Source organism: Oncorhynchus mykiss, chromosome 27 (genome assembly GCF_057628025.1).
Source record: "Oncorhynchus mykiss isolate SJ-2025 chromosome 27, ASM5762802v1, whole genome shotgun sequence".
Taxonomy (NCBI): Eukaryota; Metazoa; Chordata; class Actinopteri; order Salmoniformes; family Salmonidae; genus Oncorhynchus; species Oncorhynchus mykiss.
Window position 1 is genome coordinate 50,105,001 of NC_143048.1, and position 22,431 is coordinate 50,127,431.

Sequence of the window (22,431 nt, forward strand, 5' to 3'; positions counted from 1 at the left end):
ATTATACTATATTATACTATACCACTATACTATATTATACTATACCACTATACTATATTATACTATATTATACTATACCACTATACTATATTATACTATACCACCATACTATATTATACTATACCACTATACTATATTATACTATACCACTATACTATAGTATACTATTCCACTATACTATACCAATATAGTATACTATTCCACTATACTATACCACTATAGTATACTACTCCACTATACTACACCACTATATTATACTATGCCACTATACTGTGCCACAATACTATACCACTATACTATACTATACACCTATACTATACCACTATATTATACTATACCACTATACTATACCACTATACTATAACACTATATTATACTATACCACTATACTATACCACTATACTATAACACTATATTATACTATACCACTGTACTATACCACTATATTATACAATACCACTATACTATACCACTATATTATACTATACCACTATACTATACCACTATATTATACTATACCACTATACTGTGCCACTATACTATACTATACCACTATACTATACTACTGGTCAGGGACAGGCTACTGACCTGTGGTCTGGTGCGGAGCAGCTCCTGGTGTTTCAGTCTCAACCTCTCCTTCTCCATCTGCAGCTGCTGGAGCCTCATCTGGTTGCTGCCCCCCATGACTCCTCTGCTCTCGGGACTGGAGGGCAGTTGGCCCCCCTGCTTGCTTGGACCACTCTGGGTGATACGCTGCTGGTTCAGGCCTACAGAGGGGAGAGAGAGAGAAATAGCGGTTCATTATTTCACAAAGAGTATATCGTCAGGTGAAACTGACCTCTTATGTCCGATCATTGTCATAACACTACAACGTGAAACTCAGTAACTCCTAATCAGAGTCACAGCGGTGTATTTAATCAGAGACACAGCGGTGTATTTAATCAGAGTCACAGCGGTGTATTTAATCAGAGACACAGCGGTGTATTTAATCAGAGTCACAGCGGTGTATTTAATCAGAGACACAGCGGTGTATTTAATCAGAGTCACAGCGGTGTATTTAATCAGAGTAACAGCGGTGTATTTAATCAGAGTCACAGCGGTGTATTTAATCAGAGTAACAGCGGTGTATTTAATCAGAGTCACAGCAGTGTATTTAATCAGAGTCACAGCGGTGTATTTAATCAGAGACACAGCGGTGTATTTAATCAGAGTCACAGCGGTGTATTTAATCAGAGTAACAGCGGTGTATTTAATCAGAGTCACAGCGGTGTATTTAATCAGAGTAACAGCGGTGTATTTAATCAGAGTCACAGCAGTGTATTTAATCAGAGTCACAGCGGTGTATTTAATCAGAGTCACAGCGGTGTATTTAATCAGAGACACAGCGGTGTATTTAATCAGAGTCACAGCGGTGTATTTAATCAGAGACACAGCGGTGTATTTAATCAGAGTCACAGCGGTGTATTTAATCAGAGTCACAGCGGTGTATTTAATCAGAGTCACAGCGGTGTATTTAATCAGAGTCACAGCGGTGTATTTAATCAGAGTCACAGCGGTGTATTTAATCAGAGTCACAGCGGTGTATTTAATCAGAGTCACAGCGATGTATTTAATCAGAGTCACAGCGGTGTATTTAATCAGAGTCACAGCGGTGTATTTAATCAGTCATAGCGGTGTATTTAATCAGAGTCACAGCGGTGTATTTAATCAGAGTCACAGCGGTGTATTTAATCAGAGTCACAGCAGTGTATTTAATCAGAGTCACAGCGGTGTATTTAATCAGAGTCACAGCGGTGTATTTAATCAGAGTCACAGCGGTGTATTTAATCAGAGTCACAGCAGTGTATTTAATCAGAGTCACAGCGGTGTATTTAATCAGAGTCACAGCGGTGTATTTAATCAGAGTCACAGCGGTGTATTTAATCAGAGTCACAGCGGTGTATTTAATCAGAGTCACAGCGGTGTATTTAATCAGAGTCACAGCGGTGTATTTAATCAGAGTCACAGCGGTGTATTTAATCAGAGTCACAGCGGTGTATTTAATCAGAGTCACAGCGGTGTATTTAATCAGAGTCACAGCGGTGTATTTAATCAGAGTCACAGCGGTGTATTTAATCAGAGTCACAGCGGTGTATTTAATCAGAGTCACAGCGGTGTATTTAATCAGAGTCACAGCGGTGTATTTAATCAGAGTCACAGCGGTGTATTTAATCAGAGTCACAGCGGTGTATTTAATCAGAGTCACAGCGGTGTATTTAATCAGAGTCACAGCGGTGTATTTAATCAGAGTCACAGCGGTGTATTTAATCAGAGTCACAGCGGTGTATTTAATCAGAGTCACAGCGGTGTATTTAATCAGAGTCACAGCGGTGTATTTAATCAGAGTCACAGCGGTGTATTTAATCAGAGTCACAGCGGTGTATTTAATCAGAGTCACAGCGGTGTATTTAATCAGAGTCACAGCGGTGTATTTAATCAGAGTCACAGCGGTGTATTTAATCAGAGTCACAGCGGTGTATTTAATCAGAGTCACAGCGGTGTATTTAATCAGAGTCACAGCGGTGTATTTAATCAGAGTCACAGCGGTGTATTTAATCAGAGTCACAGCGGTGTATTTAATCAGAGTCACAGCGGTGTATTTAATCAGTCATAGCGGTGTATTTAATCAGAGTCACAGCGGTGTATTTAATCAGAGTCACAGCGGTGTATTTAATCAGAGTCACAGCGGTGTATTTAATCAGAGTCACAGCGGTGTATTTAATCAGAGTCACAGTGGTGTATTTAATCAGAGTCACAGCGGTGTATTTAATCAGTCATAGCGGTGTATTTAATCAGAGTCACAGCGGTGTATTTAATCAGAGCAGCAGGAGCTTCCTTCTTTTGCGCGAGTGAAATGACAAACTGTCCAAACTCAGAATAAAATATGCTTCCCAAAAATAACATGGTCGCTGTGGTTGAACGTTTAATTGGATTGGTGATTTTCTGCATTTATCCAAGTCCCATCAGGTAGCCTGATTTCAGATGTGTTCAGGTAAACAGGATCAAGTAGCCTGATTTCAGATGTGTTCATGTAAACAGGATCAGGTAGCCTGATTTCAGATGTGTTCAGGTAAACAGGATCAAGTAGCCTGATTTCAGATGTGTTCAGGTAAACAGGATCAAGTAGCCTGATTTCAGATGTGTCCATGTAAACAGGATCAGGTAGCCTGATTTCAGATGTGTCCAGGTAAACAGGATCAGGTAGCCTGATTCCAGATGTGTCCATGTTCAGAATCATTAGGGAAATCGTTCTGGCAAAGCTTGTAAAGGTTTAAATCAACCTATTATATTAATCTGACTAATTTACAATAAATCTGATTATTGTGTGCATTTAACCGTACTCACTGTAACACAAGTCTCATTTGGGAATTAGATTTGATTTGAGATTAGTGCAGGTGTATATTTTTAGGAGGATTTGCGATGGGAAAATATATGTTGTGAATAAAAAAAAAGAAAGCCTGTGTATTTGTCAAATTGATGTGTCAATAAAATATACAACTTTTTTGTATTTTTTTTAAAATGATCCTTAGTGGTCTATAATGGAAAGTGTTTAGGAAAATGTGCCGGTCACTCTGCTGCTGGCCCCACACAGAGTACTTCACCAGCATGACATCATCAAGCAGCTGCCAACAAGGTGTCAACTTCTGTGCTGAAGTGCTGAGATAGCAGACGGGACAGAAAACACACACAGTGCTGAGATAGCAGACGGGACAGAAAACACACACAGTGCTGAGATAGCAGACGGGACAGAAAACACACACAGTGCTGAGATAGCAGGCGGGACAGAAAACACACACATTGCTGAGATAGCAGACGGGACAGAAAACACACACAGTGCTGAGATAGCAGACGGGACAGAAAACACACAAAGTGCTGCGATAGCAGACGGGACAGAAAACACACACAGTGCTGCGATAGCAGACGGCAGGCCCCTCCTGAACCCAGACAGGTCCCCCCTGAATCCAGACAGGTCCCTTCTGAACCCAGCCAGGTCTCTTGTGAACCCAGTCAGGTCCCTCCTGAACCAGGCCCCTCCTGAACCCAGACCGGTCCCTTCTGAACCCAGACAGGTCCCTCCTGAACCCAGACAGGTCACTTCTGAACCCAGACAGGTCACTTCTGAATCCAGACAGGTCCCTTTAGAACCCAGACAGGTCCCTTCTGAACCCAGACAGGTCCCTTCTGAACCTAGACAGGTCCCTCCTGAACCCAGACAGGTCCCTCCTGAACCCAGACAGGTCCCTCCTGAACCCAGACAGGTCCCTCCTGAACCCAGACAGGTCCCTTCTGAACCCAGCCAGGTCCCTTCTGAACCCAGCCAGGTCCCTCCTGAACCCAGCCAGGTCCCTTCTGAACCCAGCCAGGTCCCTTCTGAACCCAGCCAGGTCCCTTCTGACCCCAGACCCAGCCAGGTCCTTCTGAACCCAGCCAGGTCCCTTCTGACCCCAGACAAAGCCAGGTCCTTCTGAACCCAGACAGGTCCCTCCTGAACCCAGCCAGGTCCCTTCTGAACCCAGACAGGTCCCTCCTGAACCCAGCCAGGTCCCTTCTGAACTCAGCCAGGTCCCTCCTGAACCCAGCCAGGTCCCTTCTGACCCTAGACCCAGCCAGGTCCTTCTGAACCCAGCCAGGTCCCTTCTGACCCCAGACCCAGCCAGGTCCTTCTGAACCCAGCCAGGTCCCTTCTGAACCCAGACCCAGCCAGGTCTCTCCTGAACCCAGACAGGTGCCTCCTGAACCCAGCCAGGTCCCTCCTGAACCAAGACAGGTCCCTTCTGAACCCAGACAGGTCCCTTCTAAACCCAGACAGGTCCCTCCTGAATCCAGCCAGGTCCCTCCTGAACCCAGCCCCAGCCAGGTCCTTCTGAACCCAGACAGGTCCCTTCTGAACCCAGACAGGTCCCTCCTGAAACCAGACAGGTCCCTCCTGAAACCAGACAGGTCCCTCCTGAAACCAGACAGGTCCCTCCTGAACCCAGCCAGGTCCCTTCTGAACCCAGCCAGGTCCCTTCTGAACTCAGCCAGGTCCCTCCTGAACCCAGCCAGGTCCCTTCTGACCCTAGACCCAGCCAGGTCCTTCTGATCCCAGCCAGGTCCCTTCTGACCCCAGACCCAGCCAGGTCCTTCTGAACCCAGCCAGGTCCCTTCTGAACCCAGACCCAGCCAGGTCTCTCCTGAACCCAGACAGGTCCCTCCTGAACCCAGCCAGGTCCCTCCTGAACCAAGACAGGTCCCTTCTGAACCCAGACAGGTCCCTTCTAAACCCAGACAGGTCCCTCCTGAATCCAGCCAGGTCCCTCCTGAACCCAGCCCCAGCCAGGTCCTTCTAAACCCAGACAGGTCCCTTCTGAACCCAGACAGGTCCCTCCTGAAACCAGACAGGTTCCTTCTGAACCCAGACAGGTCCCTTCTAACCCCAGACAGGTCCCTCCTGAATCCAGCCAGGTCCCTCCTGAACCCAGCCCCAGCCAGGTCCTTCTCAACCCACACAGGTCCCTTCTGAATCCAGCCAGGTCCCTCCTGAACCAAGACAGGTCCCTTCTGAACCAAGGCAGGTCCCTCCTGAACCCAGACAGGTCCCTCCTGAATCCAGACAGGTCCCTCCTGAACCCAGCCAGGTCCTTCTGAACCCAGACAGGTCCCTCCTGAACCCAGACAGGTCCGTTCTGAACCCAGAAGGGTCCCTCCTGAACCCAGCCAGGTACCTTCTGAACCCAGACAGGTCCCTCTTGAACCCATTCAGGTCCTTCTGAACCCAGGCAGGTCCCTTCTGAACCCAGGCAGGTTCCTCCTGAACCCAGACAGGTCCCTTCTGAACCCAGCCAGGTCCCTTCTGAACCCAGCTAGGTCCCTTCTGAACCCAGACAGGTCCCTTCTGAACCCAGACAGGTCCCTTCTGAACCCAGACAGGTCCCTTCTGAACCCAGACAGGTCCCTCCTGAACACAGACAGGTCCCTCCTGAACCGAGACAGGTCCCTCCTGAACCCAGACAGGTCCCTCCTGAACCCAGACAGGTGCGTTCTGAACCCAGACAGGTCCCTTCTGAACCCAGCCAGGTCCCTTCTGAAAACAGCCAGGTCCCTCCTGAACCCAGCCAGGTCCCTCCTGAACCCAGCCAGGTCCCTTCTGAACCCAGCCAGGTCCCTTCTGAACTCAGCCAGGTCCCTCCTGAACCCAGCCAGGTCACTTCTGACCCTAGACCCAGCCAGGTCCTTCTGAACCCAGCCAGGTCCCTTCTGACCCCAGACCCAGCCAGGTCCTTCTGAACCCAGCCAGGTCCCTTCTGAACCCAGACCCAGCCAGGTCTCTCCTGAACCCAGACAGGTCCCTCCTGAACCCAGCCAGGTCCCTCCTGAACCAAGACAGGTCCCTTCTGAACCCAGACAGGTCCCTTCTAACCCCAGACAGGTCCCTCCTGAATCCAGCCAGGTCCCTCCTGAACCCAGCCCCAGCCAGGTCCTTCTGAACCCACACAGGTCCCTTCTGAATCCAGCCAGGTCCCTCCTGAACCAAGACAGGTCCCTTCTGAACATAGGCAGGTCCCTCCTGAACCCAGACAGGTCCCTCCTGAATCCAGACAGGTCCCTCCTGAACCCAGCCAGGTCCTTCTGAACCCAGATAGGTCCCTCCTGAACCCAGACAGGTCCGTTCTGAACCCAGAAGGGTCCCTCCTGAACCCAGCCAGGTCCCTTCTGAACCCAGACAGGTCCCTCTTGAACCCAGCCAGGTCCTTCTGAACCCAGGCAGGTCCCTCCTGAAACAAGAAAGGTCCCTTCTGAACCCAGACAGGTCCTTTCTGAACCCAGACAGGTCCTTCTGAACCCAGACAGGTACCTCCTGAACCCAGACAGGTCCCTCCTGAACCCAGCCAGGTCCCTCCTGAACCCAGACAGGTCCCTCCTATAGCCAGACAGGTCCCTCCAGAACCCAGACAGGGCCCTCATGAAACCAGACAGGTCCCTTCTGAACCCAGACAGGTCCCTTCTAACCCAAGACAGGTCCCTCCTGAATCCAGCCAGGTCCCTCCTGAATCAAGCCCCAGCCAGGTCCTTCTAAACCCATACAGCTCCCTTCTGAACCCAGCCAGGTCCCTTCTGAACCCAGACAGGTCCCTTCTGAACCCAGCCAGGTCCCTTCTGAACCCAGACAGGTCCCTTCTGAACCCAGACAGGTCCCTTCTGAACCCAGACAGGTTCCTTCTGAACCCAGCACCAGCCAGGTCCCTTCTGAACCCAGCCAGGTCCTTCTGAACCCATACAGCTCCCTTCTGAACCCAGCCAGGTCCCTTCTGAACCCAGACAGGTCCCTTCTGAACCCAGACAGGTTCCTTCTGAACCCAGCCCCAGCCAGGTCCCTTCTGAACCCAGCCAGGTCCTTCTGAAGCCAGACAGGTCCCTTCTGAACTCAGGCAGGTCCCTCCTGAACCCAGGCAGGTCCCTTCTTAACCCAGCCAGGTCCCTTCTGAACCCAGCCAGGTCCCTCCTGAACCAGGCCCCTCCTGAACCCAGACCGGTCCCTTCTGAACCCAGACAGATCCCTCCTGAACCCAGACAGGTCCCTTCTGAACCCAGCCAGGTCCCTTCTGAACCCAGCCAGGTCCCTTCTGAACCCAGACAGGTCCCTTTAGAACCCAGACAGGTCCCTTCTGAACCCAGACAGGTCCCTTCTGAACCCAGACAGGTCCCTCCTGAACCCAGACAGGGCCCTTCTGAACCCAGACAGGTCCCTTCTGAACCCAGCCAGGTCCCTTCTGAAAACAGCCAGGTCCCTCCTGAACCCAGCCAGGTCCCTTCTGAACCCAGCCAGGTCCCTTCTGAACCCAGCCAGGTCCCTTCTGAACTCAGCCAGGTCCCTCCTGAACCCAGCCAGGTCCCTTCTGACCCTAGACCCAGCCAGGTCCTTCTGAACCCAGACAGGTCCTTCTGAACCCAGACAGGTACCTCCTGAACCCAGACAGGTCCCTTCTGAACCCAGACAGGTCCCTCCTGAACCCAGCCAGGTCCCTCCTGAACCCAGACAGGTCCCTTCTGAACCCAGACAGGTCCCTCCTGAACCCAGACAGGTCCCTCCTATAGCCAGACAGGTCCCTCCAGAACCCAGACAGGTCCCTCAAGAAACCAGACAGGTCCCTTCTGAACCCAGACAGGTCCCTTCTAACCCCAGACAGGTCCCTCCTGAATCCAGCCAGGTCCCTCCTGAATCAAGCCCCAGCCAGGTCCTTCTAAACCCATACAGCTCCCTTCTGAACCCAGCCAGGTCCCTTCTGAACCCAGACAGGTCACTTCTGAACCCAGCCCCAGCCAGGTCCCTTCTGAACCCAGCCAGGTCCTTCTGAACCCAGACAGGTCCCTTCTGAACTCAGGCAGGTCCCTCCTGAACCCAGGCCCCTCCTGAACCCAGACCGGTCCCTTCTGAACCCAGACAGGTCCCTCCTTAACCCAGACAGGTCCCTTTAGAACCAAGACAGGTCCCTTCTGAACCCAGACAGGTCCCTTCTGAACCCAGACAGGTCCCTTCTGAACCCAGACAGGTCCCTCCTGAACCGAGACAGGTCCCTCCTGAACCCAGACAGGTCCCTCCTGAACCCAGACAGGGCCCTTCTGAACCCAGACAGGTCCCTTCTGAACCCAGCCAGGTCCCTTCTGAAAACAGCCAGGTCCCTCCTGAACCCAGCCAGGTCCCTTCTGAACCCAGCCAGGTCCCTTCTGAACCCAGCCAGGTCCCTCCTGAACCCAGCCAGGTCCCTTCTGACCCTAGACCCAGCCAGGTCCTTCTGAACCCAGACAGGTCCCTTCTGAAGCCAGACAGGTCCCTCCTGAACCCAGCCAGGTCCCTCCTGAAACCAGACAGGTCCCTTCTGAACCCAGACAGGTCCCTTCTAACCCCAGACAGGTCCCTCCTGAATCCAGCCAGGTCCCTCCTGAACCCAGCCAGGTCCCTCCTGAACCCAGCCCCGCCAGGTCCTTCTGAACCCATGCAGGTCCCTTCTGAATCCAGACAGGTCCCTCCTGAACCCAGCCAGGTCCTTCTGAACCCAGACAGGTCCCTCCTGAACCCAGACAGGTCCGTTCTGAACCCAGACAGGTCCCTCTTGAACCCAGCCAGGTCCCTTCTGAACCCAGACAGGTCCCTCTTGAACCCAGCCAGGTCCCTTCTGAACCCAGGCAGGTCCCTTCTGAACCCAGGCAGGTACCTCCTGAACCCAGGCAGGTCCCTTCTGAACCCAGCCAGGTCCCTTCTGAACCCAGACAGGTCCCTTCTGAACCCAGCCAGGTCCCTTCTGAACCCAGACAGGTCACTTCTGAACCCAGCCCCAGCCAGGTCCCTTATGAACCCAGCCAGGTCCTTCTGAACCCAGACAGGTCCCTTCTGAACTCAGGCAGGTCCCTCCTGAACCCAGGCAGGTCCCTTCTCAACCCAGCCAGGTCCCTTCTGAACCCAGCCAGGTCCATCCTGAACCAGGCCCCTCCTGAACCCAGACCGGTCCCTTCTGAACCCAGACAGGTCCCTCCTTAACCCAGACAGGTCCCTTCTGAACCCAGCCAGGTCCCTTCTGAACCCAGACAGGTCCCTTTAGAACCAAGACAGGTCCCTTCTGAACCCAGACAGGTCCCTTCTGAACCCAGACAGGTCCCTTCTGAACCCAGACAGGTCCCTTCTGAACCCAGACAGGTCCCTCCTGAACCGAGACAGGTCCCTCCTGAACCCAGACAGGTCCCTCCTGAACCCAGACAGGGCCCTTCTGAACCCAGACAGGTCCCTTCTGAACCCAGCCAGGTCCCTTCTGAAAACAGCCAGGTCCCTCCTGAACCCAGCCAGGTCCCTTCTGAACCCAGCCAGGTCCCTTCTGAACCCAGCCAGGTCCCTTCTGACCCTAGACCCAGCCAGGTCCTTCTGAACCCAGACAGGTCCCTTCTGAACCCAGACAGGTCCCTCCTGAACCCAGCCAGGTCCCTCCTGAAACCAGACAGGTCCCTTCTGAACCCAGACAGGTCCCTTCTAACCCCAGACAGGTCCCTCCTGAATCCAGCCAGGTCCCTCCTGAACCCAGCCAGGTCCCTCCTGAACCCAGCCACGCCAGGTCCTTCTGAACCCATACAGGTCCCTTCTGAATCCAGACAGGTCCCTCCTGAACCCAGACAGGTCCGTTCTGAACCCAGACAGGTCCCTCTTGAACCCAGCCAGGTCCCTTCTGAACCCAGACAGGTCCCTCTTGAACCCAGCCAGGTCCCTTCTGAACCCAGGCAGGTCCCTTCTGAACCCAGGCAGGTACCTCCTGAACCCAGACAGGTCCCTTCTGAACCCAGCCAGGTCCCTTCTGAACCCAGACAGGTCCCTTCTGAATCCAGCCAGGTCCCTCCTGAACCCAGCCAGGCCCCTACTGAACCCAGACAGGTCCCTTCTGAACCCAGACAGGTCCTTTCTGAACCCAGACAGGTCCTTGTGAACCCAGACAGGTACCTCCTGAACCCAGACAGGTCCCTTCTGAACCCAGACAGGTCCCTCCTGAACCCAGCCAGGTCCCTCCTGAACCCAGACAGGTCCCTTCTGAACCCAGCCAGGTCCCTCCTGAACCCAGACAGGTCCCTCCTATAGCCAGACAGGTCCCTCCAGAACCCAGACAGGTCCCTCATGAAAACAGACAGGTCCCTTCTGAACCCAGACAGGTCCCTTCTAACCCCATTCAGGTCCCTCCTGAATCCAGCCAGGTCCCTCCTGAACCCAGCCCCAGCCAGGTCCTTCTGAATCCATACAGGTCCCTTCTGAATCCAGCCAGGTCCCTCCTGAACCAAGACAGGTCCCTTCTGAACCAAGGCAGGTCCCTCCTGAACCCAGACAGGTCCCTCCTGAATCCAGACAGGTCCCTCCTGAACCCAGCCAGGTCCTTCTGAACCCAGACAGGTCCCTCCTGAACCCAGACAGGTCCGTTCTGAACCCAGACAGGTCCCTCCTGAACCCAGCCAGGTCCCTTCTGAACCCAGACAGGTCCCTCTTGAACCCAGCCAGGTCCCTTCTGAACCCAGGCAGGTCCCTTCTGAACCCAGGCAGGTCCCTTCTGAACCCAGGCAGGTACCTCCTGAACCCAGACAGGTCCCTTCTGAACCCAGCCAGGTCCCTTCTGAACCCAGACAGGTCCCTTCTGAATCCAGCCAGGTCCCTCCTGAACCCAGCCAGGCCCCTACTGAACCCAGACAGGTCCCTTCTGAACCCAGACCGGTCCCTCCTGAACCAAGACAGGTCCCTTCTGAAACCAGACAGGTCCTTTCTGAACCCAGACAGGTCCTTGTGAACCCAGACAGGTACCTCCTGAACCCAGACAGGTCCCTTCTGAACCCAGACAGGTCCCTCCTGAACCCAGCCAGGTCCCTTCTGAACCCAGACAGGTCCCTTCTAACCCCAGACAGGTCCCTCCTGAATCCAGCCAGGTCCCTCCTGAACCCAGCCCCAGCCAGGTCCTTCTGAACCCATACAGGTCCCTTCTGAACCCAGCCAGGTCCCTTCTGAACCCAGACAGGTCCCTTCTGAACCCAGACAGGTCCCTCCTGAATCCAGCCAGGTCCCTCCTGAACCCAGCCCCAGCCAGGTCCTTCTGAACCCATACAGGTCCCTTCTGAATCCAGCCAGGTCCCTCCTAAACCAAGACAGGTCCCTTCTGAACCAAGGCAGGTCCCTCCTGAACCCAGACAGGTCCCTCCTGAATTCAGACAGGTCCCTCCTGAACCCAGACAGGTCCGTTCTGAACCCAGAAGAGTCCCTCCTGAACCCAGCCAGGTCCTTCTGAACCCAGACAGGTCCCTCCTGAACCCAGACAGGTCCGTTCTGAACCCAGACAGGTCCCTCCTGAACCCAGACAGGTCCCTTCTGAACCCAGACAGGTCCCTCTTGAACCCAGCCAGGTCCCTTCTGAACCCAGGCAGGTCCCTTCTGAACCCAGGCAGGTACCTCCTGAACCAAGACAGGTCCTTTCTGAACCCAGCCAGGTCCCTTCTGAACCCAGACAGGTCCCTTCTGAATCCAGCCAGGTCCCTCCTGAACCCAGCCAGGCCCATACTGAACCCAGACAGGTCCCTTCTGAACCCAGACCGGTCCCTCCTGAACCAAGACAGGTACCTTCTGAACCCAGACAGGTCCTTTCTGAACCCAGACAGGTCCTTGTGAACCCAGACAGGTACCTCCTGAACCCAGACAGGTCCCTTCTGAACCCAGATAGGTCCCTCCTGAACCCAGCCAGGTCCCTCCTGAACCCAGACAGGTCTCTTCTGAACCCAGCCAGGTCCCTCCTGAACCCAGACAGGTCCCTCCTATAGCCAGACAGGTCCCTACAGAACCCAGCCAGGTCCCTTCTGAACCCAGACAGGTCCCTTCTGAACCCAGACAGGTCCCTTCTAACCCCAGACAGGCCTTCCTGAATCCAGCCAGGTCCCTCCTGAACCCAGCCCCAGCCAGGTCCTTCTGAACCCATACAGGTCCCTTCTGAATCCAGCCAAGTCCTTCCTAAACCAAGACAGGTCCCTTCTGAACCAAGGCAGGTCCCTCCTGAACCCAGACAGGTCCCTCCTGAATCCAGACAGGTCCCTCCTGAACCCAGACAGGTCCGTTCTGAACCCAGAAGGGTCCCTCCTGAACCCAGCCAAGTCCCTTCTGAACCCAGACAGGTCCCTCTTGAACCCAGCCAGGTCCCTCTTGAACCCAGCCAGGTCCTTCTGAACCAAGGCAGGTCCCTTCTGAACCCAGGCAGGTTCCTCCTGAACCCAGACAGGTCCCTTCTGAACCCAGCCAGTTCCCTTCTGAACCCAGACAGGTCCCTTCTGAATCCAGCCAGGTCCCTCCTGAACCCAGCCCCAGCCAGGTCCCTCCTGAACCCAGCCAGGCCCCTCCTGAACCCAGACAGGTCCCTTCTGAACCCAGACAGGTCCCTCCTGAACCAAGACAGGTCCCTTCTGAACCCAGACAGGTCCTTTCTGAACCCAGACAGGTCCTTCTGAACCCAGACAGGTACCTCCTGAACCCAGACAGGTCCCTTCTGAACCCAGCCAGGTCCCTCCTGAACCCAGACAGGTCCCTTCTGAACCCAGACAGGTCCTTTCTGAACCCAGACAGGTCCTTCTGAACCCAGACAGGTACCTCCTGAACCCAGACAGGTCCCTTCTGAACCCAGACAGGTCCCTCCAGAACCCAGACAGGTCCCTCATGAAACCAGACAGGTCCCTTCTGAACCCAGCCAGGTCCCTTCTGAACCCAGACAGGTCCCTTCTGAACCCAGACAGGTTCCTTCTGAACCCAGCCCCAGCCAGGTCCCTTCTGAACCCAGCCAGGTCCTTCTGAACCCAGACAGGTCCCTTCTGAACCCAGACAGGTCCCTCCTGAACCCAGACAGGTCACTTCTGAACCCAGCCAGGTCCCTTCTGAACCCAGCCAGGTCCCTTCTGAACCCAGCCAGGTCCCTTTAGAACCCAGACAGGTCCCTTCTGAACCCAGACAGGTCCCTTCTGAACCCAGACAGGTCCCTTCTGAACCCAGACAGGTCCCTCCTGAACCCAGCCAGGTCCCTCCTGAAACCAGACAGGTCCCTTCTGAACCCAGGCAGGTCCTTTCTAACCCTAGACAGGTCCCTCCTGAATCCAGCCAGGTCCCTCCTGAACCCAGCCCCAGCCAGGTCCTTCTGAACCCATACAGGTCCCTTCTGAATCCAGCCAGGTCCCTCCTGAACCAAGACAGGTCCCTTCTGAACCAAGGCAGGTCCCTCCTGAACCCAGACAGGTCCCTCCTCAATCCAGACAGGTCCCTCCTGAACCCAGCCAGGTCCTTCTGAACCCAGACAGGTCCCCCCTGAACCCAGCCAGGTCCCTTCTGAACCCAGACAGGTCCCTCTTGAACCCAGCCAGGTCCTTCTGAACCCAGGCAGGTCCCTTCTGAACCCAGGCAGGTACCTCCTGAACCCAGACAGGTCCCTTCTGAACCCAGCCTTGTCTCTTCTGAACCCAGACAGGTCCCTTCTGAATCCAGCCAGGTCCCTCCTGAACCCAGCCAGGCCCCTCCTGAACCCAGACAGGTCCCTTCTGAACCCAGACAGGTCCCTCCTGAACCAAGACAGGTCCCTTCTAAACCCATACAGATCCCTTCTGAACCCAGGCAGGTCCCTTCTGAACCCAGGCAGGTACCTCCTGAACCAAGACAGGTCCTTTCTGAACCCAGCCAGGTCCCTTCTGAACCCAGACAGGTCCCTTCTGAATCCAGCCAGGTCCCTCCTGAACCCAGCCAGGCCCATACTGAACCCAGACAGGTCCCTTCTGAACCCAGACCGGTCCCTCCTGAACCAAGACAGGTCCCTTCTGAACCCAGACAGGTCCTTTCTGAACCCAGACAGGTCCTTGTGAACCCAGACAGGTACCTCCTGAACCCAGACAGGTCCCTTCTGAACCCAGACAGGTCCCTCCTGAACCCAGCCAGGTCCCTCCTGAACCCAGACAGGTCTCTTCTGAACCCAGCCAGGTCCTTCCTGAACCCAGACAGGTCCCTCCTATAGCCAGACAGGTCCCTCCAGAACCCAGACAGGTCCCTTATGAAACCAGACAGGTCCCTTCTGAACCCAGACAGGTCCCTTCTAACCCCAGATAGGTCCCTCCTGAATCCAGCCAGGTCCCTCCTGAACCGAGCCCCAGCCAGGTCCTTCTGAACCCATACAGGTCCCTTCTGAACCCAGCCAGGTCCCTTCTGAACCCAGACAGGTCCCTTCTGAACCCAGACAGGTCCCTTCTGAACCCAGACAGGTCCCTCCTGAATCCAGCCAGGTCCCTCCTGAACCCAGCCCCAGCCAGGTCCTTCTGAACCCATACAGGTCCCTTCTGAATCCAGCCAAGTCCCTACTAAACCAAGACAGGTCCCTTCTGAACCAAGGCAGGTCCCTCCTGAACCCAGACAGGTCCCTCCTGAATCCAGACAGGTCCCTCCTGAACCCAGACAGGTCCGTTCTGAACCCAGAAGGGTCCCTCCTGAACCCAGCCAAGTCCCTTCTGAACCCAGACAGGTCCCTCTTGAACCCAGCCAGGTCCCTCTTGAACCCAGCCAGGTCCTTCTGAACCCAGGCAGGTCCCTTCTGAACCCAGGCAGGTTCCTCCTGAACCCAGACAGGTCCCTTCTGAACCCAGCCAGTTCCCTTCTGAACCCAGACAGGTCCCTTCTGAATCCAGCCAGGTCCCTCCTGAACCCAGCCCCAGCCAGGTCCCTCCTGAACCCAGCCAGGCCCCTCCTGAACCCAGACAGGTCCCTTCTGAACCCAGACAGGTCCCTCCTGAACCAAGACAGGTCCCTTCTGAACCCAGACAGGTCCTTTCTGAACCCAGACAGGTTCTTCTGAACCCAGACAGGTACCTCCTGAACCCAGACAGGTCCCTTCTGAACCCAGACAGGTCCCTCCTGAACCCAGCCAGGTCCCTCCTGAACCCAGACAGGTCCCTTCTGAACCCAGCCAGGTCACTCCTGAACCCAGACAGGTCCCTCCTATAGCCAGACAGGTCCCTCCAGAACCCAGACAGGTCCCTCATGAAACCAGACAGGTCCCTTCTGAACCCAGCCAGGTCCCTTCTGAACCCAGACAGGTCCCTTCTGAACCCAGACAGGTTCCTTCTGAACCCAGCCCCAGCCAGGTCCCTTCTGAACCCAGCCAGGTCCTTCTGAACCCAGACAGGTCCCTTCTGAACCCAGACAGGTCCCTCCTGAACCCAGACAAGTCACTTCTGAACCCAGCCAGGTCCCTTCTGAACCCAGCCAGGTCCCTTCTGAACCCAGCCAGGTCCCTTTAGTACCCAGACAGGTCCCTTCTGAACCCAGACAGGTCCCTTCTGAACCCAGACAGGTCCCTTCTGAACCCAGACAGGTCCCTCCTGAACCGAGACAGGTCCCTCCTGAACATAGACAGGTCCCTCCTGAACCCAGACAGGTCCCTTCTGAACCCAGACAGGTCCCTTCTGAAAACAGCCAGGTCCCTCCTGAACCCAGCCAGGTCCCTTCTGAACCCAGCCAGGTCCCTTCTGAACTCAGCCAGGTCCCTCCTGAACCCAGCCAGGTCCCTTCTGACCCTAGACCCAGCCAGGTCCTTCTGAACCCAGACAGGTCCCTTCTGAACCCAGACAGGTCCCTCCTGAACCCAGCCAGGTCCCTCCTGAAACCAGACAGGTCCCTTCTGAACCCAGGCAGGTCCTTTCTAACCCTAGACAGGTCCCTCCTGAATCCAGCCAGGTCCCTCCTGAACCCAGCCCCAGCCAGGTCCTTCTGAACCCATACAGGTCCCTTCTGAATCCAGCCAGGTCCCTCCTGAACCAAGACAGGTCCCTTCTGAACCAAGGCAGGTCCCTCCTGAACCCAGACAGGTCCCTCCTCAATCCAGACAGGTCCCTCCTGAACCCAGCCAGGTCCTTCTGAACCCAGACAGGTCCCCCCTGAACCCAGCCAGGTCCCTTCTGAACCCAGACAGGTCCCTCTTGAACCCAGCCAGGTCCTTCTGAACCCAGGCAGGTCCCTTCTGAACCCAGGCAGGTACCTCCTGAACCCAGACAGGTCCCTTCTGAACCCAGCCTTGTCTCTTCTGAACCCAGACAGGTCCCTTCTGAATCCAGCCAGGTCCCTCCTGAACCCAGCCAGGCCCCTCCTGAACCCAGACAGGTCCCTTCTGAACCCAGACAGGTCCCTCCTGAACCAAGACAGGTCCCTTCTAAACCCATACAGATCCCTTCTGAACCCAGCCAGGTCCCTTCTGAACCCAGACAGGTCCCTTCTGAACCCAGACAGGTTCCTTCTGAACCCAGCCCCAGCCAGGTCCCTTCTGAACCCAGCCAGGTCCTTCTGAACCCAGACAGGTCCCTTCTGAACCCAGACAGGTCCCTCCTGAACCCAGACAGGTCACTTCTGAACCCAGCCAGGTCCCTTCTGAACCCAGACAGGTCCCTTTAGAACCCAGACAGGTCCCTTCTGAACCCAGACAGGTCCCTTTAGAACCCAGACAGCTCCATTAAGAACGCAGACAGGTCCCTTCTGAACCCAGACAGGTCCCTCCTGAACCCAGACAGGTCCCTCCTGAAACGAGACAGGTCCCTTCTGAACCCAGACAGGTCCCTTCTGAACCCAGACAGGTCCCTTCTGAACCCAGACAGGTCCCTTCTGAACCCAGCCAGGTCCCTTCTGAAAAAAGCCAGGTCCCTCATGAACCCAGCCAGGTCCCTTCTGACCCTAGACCCAGCCAGGTCCTTCTGAACCCAGCCAGGTCCTTCTGAACCCAGACAGGTCCCTTCTGAACCCAGACAGGTCCCTTCTGAACCCAGACAGGTCCCTCCTGAACCCAGGCAGGTCCCTTCTGAACCCAGCCAGGTCCCCCCTGAACCCAGCCAGGTCCCTCCTGAACCAGGGCCCTCCTGAACCCAGACCGGTCCCTTCTGAACCCAGACAGGTCCCTCCTGAACCCAGACAGGTCCCTTTAGAACCCAGACAGGTCCCTTCTGAACCCAGACAGGTCCCTTCTGAACCCAGCCTGGTCCCTTCTGAACCCAGCCAGGTCCCTTCTGAACCCAGACAGGTCCCTTTAGAACCCAGACAGGTCCCTTCTGAACCCAGACAGGTCCCTTCTGAACCCAGACAGGTCCCTCCTGAACCCAGACAGGTCCCTCCTGAACCCAGACAGGTCCCTCCTGAACCCAGACAGGTCCATCATGAAACCAGACAGGTCCCTTCTGAACCCAGACAGGTTCCTTCTAACCCCAGACAGGTCCCTCCTGAATCCAGCCAGGTCCCTCCTGAACCCAGCCCCAGCCAGGTCCTTCTGAATCCATACAGGTCCCTTCTGAACCCAGCCAGGTCCCTTCTGAACCCAGACAGGTCCCTTCTGAACCCAGACAGGTCCCTCCTGAACCCAGCCCCAGCCAGGTCCCTTCTGAACCCAGCCAGGTCCTTCTGAACCCAGACAGGTCCCTTCTGAACTCAGGCAGGTCCCTCCTGAACCCAGCCAGGTCCCCCCTGAACCCAGACAGGTCCCTCCTGAACCAGGCCCCTCCTGAACCAAGACCGGTCCCTTCTGAACCCAGACAGGTCCCTTCTGAACCCAGACAGGTCCCTTTAGAACCCAGACAGCTCCATTTAGAACCCAGACAGGTCCCTTCTGAACCCAGACAGGTCCCTCCTGAACCCAGACAGGTCCCTCCTGAACCCAGACAGGTCCCTCCTGAACCCAGACAGGTCCCTTCTGAACCCAGACAGGTCCCTTCTGAACCCAGACAGGTCCCTTCTGAACCCAGCCAGGTCCCTTCTGAAAACAGCCAGGTCCCTCATGAACCCAGCCAGGTCCCTTCTGACCCTAGACCCAGCCAGGTCCTTCTGAACCCAGCCAGGTCCCTTCTGACCCCAGACCCAGCCAGGTCCTTCTGAACCCAGCCAGGTCCATTCTGAACCCAGATCCAGCCAGGTCTCTCCTGAACCCAGACAGGTCCCTTCTGAACCCAGACAGGTCCCTCCTGAACCCAGCCAGGTCCCTCCTGAACCCAGACAGGTCCCTTCTGAACCCAGACAGGTCCCTCCTGAACCCAGCCAGGTCCCTCCTGAACCCAGACAGGTCCCTTCTGAACCCAGACAGGTCCCTTCTAAACCCAGACAGGTCCCTCCTGAATCCAGCCAGGTCCCTCCTGAACCCAGCCCCAGCCAGGTCCTTCTGAACCCAGACAGGTCCCTTCTGAACCCAGACAGGTCACTCCTGAACCCAACCAGGTCCCTCCTGAACCCAGCCAGGTCCCTCCTGAAACCAGACAGGTCCCTTCTGAACCCAGGCAGGTCCCTTCTAACCCCAGACAGGTCCCTCCTGAATCCAGCCAGGTCCCTCCTGAACCCAGCCCCAGCCAGGTCCTTCTGAACCCATACAGGTCCCTTCTGAATCCAGCCAGGTCCCTCCTGAACCAAGACAGGTCCCTTCTGAACTCAGGCAGGTCCCTCCTGAACCCAGGCAGGTCCCTTCTGAACCCAGGCAGGTCCCTTCTGAACCCAGCCAGGTCCCTCCAGAACCAGGCCCCTCCTGAACCCAGACCGGTCCCTTCTGAACCCAGACAGGTCCCTCCTGAACCCAGACAGGTCACTTCTGAAACCAGCCAGGTCCCTTCTGAACCGAGCCAGGTCCCTTCTGAACCCAGACAGGTCCCTTTAGAACCCAGACAGGTCCCTTCTGAACCCAGACAGGTCCCTTCTGAACCGAGACAGGTCCCTCCTGAACCGAGACAGGTCCCTCCTGAACCGAGACAGGTCCCTCCTGAACCCAGACAGGTCCGTCCTGAACCCAGACAGGTCCCTTCTGAACCCAGACAGGTCCCTTCTGAACCCAGCCAGGTCCCTTCTGAAAACAGCCAGGTCCCTCCTGAACCCAGCCAGGTCCCTTCTGAACCCAGCCAGGTCCCTTCTGAACTCAGCCAGGTCCCTCCTGAACCCAGCCAGGTCCCTTCTGACCCTAGACCCAGCCAGGTCCTTCTGAACCCAGCCAGGTCCCTTCTGACCCCAGTCCCAGCCAGGTCCTTCTGAACCCAGCCAGGTCCCTTCTGAACCCAGACCCAGCCAGGTCTCTCCTGAACCCAGACAGGTCCCTCCTGAACCCAGCCAGGTCCCTCCTGAACCCAGACAGGTCCCTTCTGAACCCAGACAGGTCCCTTCTAAACCCAGACAGGTCCCTCCTGAACCCAGCCCCAGCCAGGTCCTTCTGAACCCAGACAGGTCCCTTCTGAACCCAGACAGGTCCCTCCTGAACCCAGCCAGGTCCCTCCTGAAACCAGACAGGTCCCTTCTGAACCCAGACAGGTCCCTTCTAACCCCAGACAGGTGCCTCCTGAATCCAGCCAGGTCCCTCCTGAACCCATCCCCAGCCAGGTCCTTCTGAACCCATACAGGTCCCTTCTGAATCCAGCCAGGTCCCTCCTGAACCAAGACAGGTCCCTTCTGAACCAAGACAGGTCCCTTCTGAACCAAGGCAGGTCCCTCCTGAACCCAGACAGGTCCCTCCTGAATCCAGACAGGTCCCTCCGGAACCCAGCCAGGTCCTTCTGAACCCAGACAGGTCCCTCCTGAACCCAGACAGGTCCGTTCTGAACCCAGACAGGTCCCTCCTGAACCCAGCCAGGTCCCTTCTGAACCCAGACAGGTCCCTCTTGAACCCAGCCAGGTCCTTCTGAACCCAGGCAGGTCTCTTCTGAACCCAGGCAGGTTCCTCCTGAACCCAGACAGGTCCCTTCTGAACCCAGCCAGGTCCCTTCTGAACCCAGACAGGTCCCTTCTGAATCCAGCCAGGTCCCTCCTGAACCCATCCCCAGCCAGGTCCCTCCTGAACCCAGCCAGGCCCCTCCTGAACCCAGACAGGTCCCTTCTGAACCCAGACAGGTCCCTCCTGAACCAAGACAGGTCCCTCCTGAACCCAGACAGGTCCTTTCTGAACCCAGACAGGTCCTTCTGAACCCAGACAGGTACCTCCTGAACCCAGACAGGTCCCTCCTGAACCCAGACAGGTCCCTCCTGAACCCAGACAGGTCCCTCCTGAACCCAGCCAGGTCCCTCCTGAACCCAGCCAGGTCCCTCCTGAACCCAGCCAGGTCCCTCCTGAACCCAGACAGGTCCCTCCTGAGCCCAGACAGGTCCCTCCTGAGCCCAGACAGGTCCCTCCTGAGCCCAGACAGGTCCCTTCTGAACCCAGCCAGGTCCCTTCTGAACCCAGACCCAGCCAGGTCCTTCTGAACCCAGCCAGGTCCCTTCTGAACCCAGACAGGTCCCTCCTGAGCCCAGACAGGTCCCTCCTGAGCCCAGACAGGTCCCTCCTGAGCCCAGACAGGTCCCTCCTGAGCCCAGACAGGTCCCTTCTGAACCCAGCCAGGTCCCTTCTGAACCCAGACCCAGCCAGGTCCCTTCGGAACCCAGCCAGGTCCCTTCTGAACCCAGACAGGTCCCTCCTGAGCCCAGACAGGTCCCTCCTGAGCCCAGACAGGTCCCTCCTGAGCCCAGACAGGTCCCTTCTGAACCCAGCCAGGTCCCTTCTGAACCCAGACCCAGCCAGGTCCTTCTGAACCCAGCCAGGTCCCTTCTGAACCCAGACAGGTCCCTTCTGAACCCAGACCCAGCCAGGTCCCTCCTGAACCCAGACAGGTTCCTTCTGAACCCAGACAGGTCCCTTCTGAACCCAGACAGGTCCCTCCTGAACCAAGACAGGTCCCTCCTGAACACAGACAAGTCCCTCCTGAACCCAGACAGGTCCCTTCTGAACCCAGACAGGTCCCTCCTGAACCCAGACAGATCCCTCCTGAACCCAGCTAGGTCCCTCCTGAACCCAGACAGGTTCCTCCTGAACCCAGACAGGTCCCTTCTGAACCCAGACAGGTCCCTTCTGAACCCAGACAGGTCCCTTCTGAACCCAGACAGGTCCCTTCTGGACCCAGACAGGTCCCTCCTGAACCCAGCCCCAGCCAGGTCCTTCTGAACCCAGACAGGTCCCTCCTGAACGCAGACAGGTTCCTTCTGAACCCAGACAGGTCCCTTCTGAACCCAGACAGGTCCCTCCTGAACCCAGCCCCAGTCAGGTCCTTCTGAACCCAGACAGGTCCCTTCTGAACCCAGACAGGTCCCTTCTGAACCCAGACAGGTCCCTCCTGAACCCAGCCTCAGCCAGGTCCCTCCTGAACGCAGACAGGTTCCTTCTGAACCCAGACAGGTCCCTTCTGAACCCAGACAGGTCCCTCCTGAACCCAGCCCCAGTCAGGTCCTTCTGAACCCAGACAGGTCCCTTCTGAACCCAGACAGGTCCCTTCTGAACCCAGACAGGTCCCTTCTGAACCCAGCCCCAGAGCACTCAAGCTGTTTTCTCTGCTCACCTTCTCCTCTCATTTTAAAGGGGAACACAACACAGGATTATCCCTGCCCGGCATTCTCCCAGCTTTCACACTCGTGAAATTGTAGGAAAATAGCTGCAAAAAAATTACTATTTTCCCTCAGCTCCATGGCAAAATTTAGAGATTTGCGGAATTGCAGGATATTAGCTTTGAAACTGCTATATTTTCTCTCCGCCGCCAAGATATTTTTGACTTATTCTTTGGTGTGTGTATGTTTTTTTCATGGCTCAACCCCCTACCCTGCCTGCCTCCCGGCCTGCTCTGCGATGGGGCCTCACACAGGGGGAGAAGAGAGTAGAGACAGCCCCAGCCGACTACAGCCCTCAGTTATTAAAGGAGCTCTGCTGCTTTTTCTTGTCAGAGCTCAAATTAGCCTCCATTATCAAAGCAGCTGGCTTCTGATTGGACAGGCCTACGTAGCAGTGCAACAGTCTACAGCTCTCATATAGCCTGCAATGTAAAACCATTACAATACACACAGAGACACAGGGATTACAA

At 55.8% G+C, this 22,431-nt stretch overlaps 1 protein-coding gene across 1 annotated transcript in view; it reads right to left on the bottom strand.

Moving 5' to 3' along the window:
- yap1 (Yes1 associated transcriptional regulator) overlaps window positions 1-22,431 on the bottom strand; it is a 100,923-nt gene that overhangs the window by 12,718 nt on the left and 65,774 nt on the right. The window contains exon 5 of the mRNA XM_036965163.2: window positions 589-767. Within this exon, the coding sequence (XP_036821058.2) occupies window positions 589-767 (179 nt within the window). The remainder of the gene's footprint in view (window positions 1-588; window positions 768-22,431) is intronic.